General features: G+C 44.0%; 1 protein-coding gene across 1 annotated transcript; it reads right to left on the bottom strand.

Annotated features, from left to right (window-relative positions):
• Nucleotides 1-789: 789 nt before the first annotated feature.
• LOC142550234 (uncharacterized) lies at nt 790-1,125 on the bottom strand. Its single transcript, XM_075659472.1, has one exon. It carries the CDS (start codon nt 1,123-1,125, stop codon nt 790-792), a length of 336 nt encoding a protein of 111 aa, XP_075515587.1.
• Between the last annotated feature and the right edge of the window lie 543 nt (nt 1,126-1,668).

Genomic DNA, 1,668 nt, shown 5'->3' with positions numbered 1-1,668 from the left:
GTGTGGCGCCCCGAGCCAGGGTGTATTGCCCTGGGCTTTTAAAAACCAAGGTACAGATCCTTGGGCCGGGGATCATATCCCGGGACTTGGGAATGGTCGAGGTGTGGTGCCCCGAGCCATGGTGTAGTGCCCTGGGCTTTTTTAAATAACCGAAGCTTGTTAGTCCCCAAGTTAAGATACAAGAAATAATACATGATACTCCTCTCTGAGAAAAATAGATCTTTCATTATATCTTCAACCAAACAATTACACCTGTTAGGCATAATACTTCTTTAAATTAAATACATTCCAAGGCCTTTTGAGGGAATATCCTTGAGCATTTTCTAAATAAAAGGATCCCGAGCTGACTCTCCGGGTAATTTTATAAGGTCTTTTCCACCGTGCTTCCAGCTTCCCAACATCCCCAGCAGGGTTGACCTTCTTCATGACTAGATCCCCTACTTGGAAGTCTCGGATCCGGACCTTTTTGTTATATGATTTCATAACTCGGCTCCGATATGCTTCCATTCGAATGAAAGCGCGATCTCTTTTTTCTTCCACCAAATCCAACTTCATAGCCCGGCCTTAATCATTGTTGTCCGGGTAAGATTCTACCCGGGAAGATGTTTGCCAAATTTCCAATGGAAGGACTGCTTCAGAACCATATACCAAGTTAAAAGGAGTTTCTTGGGTAGGTGCTCGAGGAGTGGTTTAGTATGCCCAAAGAACACTGGGTAATTCTTCCACCCAATCCTTTCCTTTGCCTTGTAACCTTGTTTTGAGTGCTTGTACAATGATTCTATTGACAACTTATGTTTGACCATTAGCTTGAGGGTAGGCAACAGAGGTGAAAGATTGAGTGATCTTCATTTTCCGGCACCATGACATCATTTCTTTGCCCTGAAACTGTCTTCCATTGTCCGAGATCAATCTCTTGGGTACCCCAAACCGACACACAATGTTCTTCCATAGAAATTTTAAAACTTCCTGCTCAGTGATTTTAGCAAAGGGCTCAGCTTCTACCCACTTGGAAAAATAATCAACAGCTACGAGCAAAAATTTCTTCTGAGCCCGGGCAATCGGGAAAGGACCCACGATATCCATGCCCCACTGATCAAAGGTGCAAGATGCCCAAATAGGCTTCATTAGAGTGGCCGGGCTATGTCAAAAATTTGAATGATGTTGACAGCCCTCAAAAGCTTGGACCACCCGAGCAGAATCTTGACTAAGAGTCGGCCATCAGAAACCAGTAAGCATTGTTTTACGGGCCAAAGATATTCCTCCGAGGTGCTCAGCACAACACCCTTCATGAATCTCTCGGAGGACATAATCCACCTCTTTCTCAGATAAACATTTCAAAATAGGTCCCTGGAATGATCTCCTGTACAAGACATTATTTAAGAGAACGAACCTGGGAGTCTGTCTCTTAATTTTTTGAGCTCGGGCTTTGTCCTCGGGTAGTTCATTATTTACAATGAACTTGATAAGAGGTGTCATCCAGGAGTCTTTGGGTCCTGGTAATATTTCTTCCTCGGTGGAAAGGATTAGCCGAGAAACATACAAGACTTCTCGGGTGTTGACCTATGATAAAGAAGCAGCCATTTTTGCCAGAGAGTCTGCCTCGCCATTCTCCTCCAGGGGTATTTGTTCAATACTCCAATCAGCAAAAATTCCTGTTTGGGCTTGAAT

This window comes from Primulina tabacum, chromosome 6, assembly GCF_025594145.1.
Source record: "Primulina tabacum isolate GXHZ01 chromosome 6, ASM2559414v2, whole genome shotgun sequence".
Taxonomy (NCBI): domain Eukaryota; kingdom Viridiplantae; phylum Streptophyta; class Magnoliopsida; order Lamiales; family Gesneriaceae; genus Primulina; species Primulina tabacum.
The sequence above is the reverse complement of the archived record's forward strand: the minus strand, read 5'-3'. Positions and strand labels throughout refer to the sequence as shown.

Bases quoted from the DNA above. Each gene is read 5' to 3' on its own strand.
- LOC142550234 (XM_075659472.1), bottom strand. From the start codon at position 1,125: ATGAAGCCTATTTGGGCATCTTGCACCTTTGATCAGTGGGGCATGGAT.